At 33.9% G+C, this 1,938-nt stretch overlaps 1 protein-coding gene across 1 annotated transcript in view; it reads left to right on the plus strand.

Annotated features, from left to right (window-relative positions):
• The window catches only part of IQUB (IQ motif and ubiquitin domain containing), a 92,779-nt gene that overhangs the window by 15,079 nt on the left and 75,762 nt on the right, over positions 1–1,938 (plus strand). Inside the window, exon 7 of the mRNA XM_012652762.1 lies at positions 1,637–1,847. Coding sequence (XP_012508216.1) covers positions 1,637–1,847 — 211 coding nt within the window. The remainder of the gene's footprint in view (positions 1–1,636; positions 1,848–1,938) is intronic.

A 1,938-nucleotide genomic window follows, 5' to 3' on the forward strand; every position in this document is an offset into this window, starting at 1 on the left:
TTACTTTATATTTAATGCCTTTCACATCTCTCTGAAAATGTTAACTATAGCTAGTCTGGTCTTGTTTTTTATTGTGTTTTGATTTACTCTAGCAAGTAGTGTGACAACTTTAGCAGCAGCATCACCTGGAGGGCTTGTTAATATACAGAGTGCTATATACTTCACTCCATAGTTTCTGATTCAATAACTCTGGGGTGGGGCCTGAAAATTTGTATTGCTATTAATTTTCCAGATGTTGCTGGTCAAACAAGTATAAAGTCTTCTCATTGTTGAGTGAGAAACCTTTTATTAATATTTTGTTGGTTCTTCTCAAATGTTTGGTTATTCTTAGATGTGTACTGATAGTGTTTTGAAGATTCTAAATGTTCAATATGTTAACAACATATTTATTTACCACAGTCTCACCAGTGATTTTAGGGGATGTGTAAAGCTTGATTCTGGGAGAGAGCTAGTTTTCTGGATAGGGGGCTGTTTTTTTTTTTTTTTTTTTTTTTTTTTTTTTCTTTCAGGGTCTCATCAGCCTTTTGGGACACTAACCACTCTTGACTAGGGACAAATACCTCTGTTTTAGAGAAGCCTATTTTTCTTTTCTTTTTGCATTTTTTAAGCATTCACCTGGTTAGTCATTATTCTGTTCAGAGCATCCTCCAGTTTGGCGCTTGAAGCAATCTTAGAGGCACTTCTGTATTTTCTAGCTTGCCTCTCCAGTACATGATTAGGTTGTAGATTCTCACTTCAATTTATTCTACCTGTCTCTTTTCTTGAAGGGATTTTTTAAAGTTTCTATTCCTTTGGGGGACCCTTTCAATATGATTCAGTATCTTTATTGATTTCTGCTTTATGTAATTTTTCTGTAATTATCAGGCTTTAGGATAAGGGAAAGGGATGTGCCAGCATATGCTCTATGTTCAATCTTGATCCAGCCTCTCCACATTTTATTTTTACTTATGAGTTTAGTAAATAAAATTATAAACTTTCTCAGCTATATCACAAACTTTCTGAGGGTCTAGTACTATGCTATACTTTCAAACATATTTATATGATTTGATAAATACTTGTTTGCTTAAGTCTTCTTTTATCTAACCTACTTTTGGTGGTTTCCACACATACGTACCTGCTGTGTGTTTTGGAAATACAATTTGTTTTGCGTACTAGCCTAAACTAATTGCAATTAAGATGAGCTAGAGATAATTAATATTTATGACAATAATAATATTTATTGAGGACTTGTGATATACCAGGCTTGGGCTGAGCATTTAGTTTATAAGCATACTATTATTATCACTGTTTTACAGATGAGAGTAATAAAACACAGAGATGGCAAGTAACTTACCCCAAATCAAACAACTAGTGAGTAGCAGAGGTAAGATTCAGACTAAGTTTTACTCCAGAGTCTGTGCTCTTAAGCATTATACTAACATCCTCCTAGGAAGGTGTATCTGCTAGATTTCAAAATCACATAGCAGTGACATGCATCATCCATGGTTTTTATGTTAGTATATGTGAGAGTATCTGAAATAGAGCTAAAACTAGACTCTCAGTATTTTGTTCTTCTTGTGAAATTGGAATTGAAATAATCATCATTACCTTTCTTTATTGTCTGATCAAAAAGTGTCTGCTTTTGGTTTAACCATAGGTGATAGTGCTACAGACTTACTACAGGCAATGGCATGCTAGAACCTTGGTAGAGAATTTAAGAAGACAGAAAATGTTGAGATTGGAGTGGGAAGCACAGGAAGAACTAAGAAAGATAAGAGAAAAAGAAGAATGGATGAGATTGGACTATTACCGGAGGCATAATCCTAAAACAAATGAAGACTTCGAACTTCTTTATAATGCACTAGAACGTAAGTTTGACATAGGCTTTGCAGAAAATATTAATTAAAAACATTTTCAATAATAGGTGAAACAGGTTTACTGAAGACAAAAGGAAGACTC

This window comes from Propithecus coquereli, unplaced genomic scaffold, assembly GCF_000956105.1.
Source record: "Propithecus coquereli isolate 6110/MARCELLA unplaced genomic scaffold, Pcoq_1.0 Scaffold4, whole genome shotgun sequence".
NCBI lineage: Eukaryota > Metazoa > Chordata > Mammalia > Primates > Indriidae > Propithecus > Propithecus coquereli.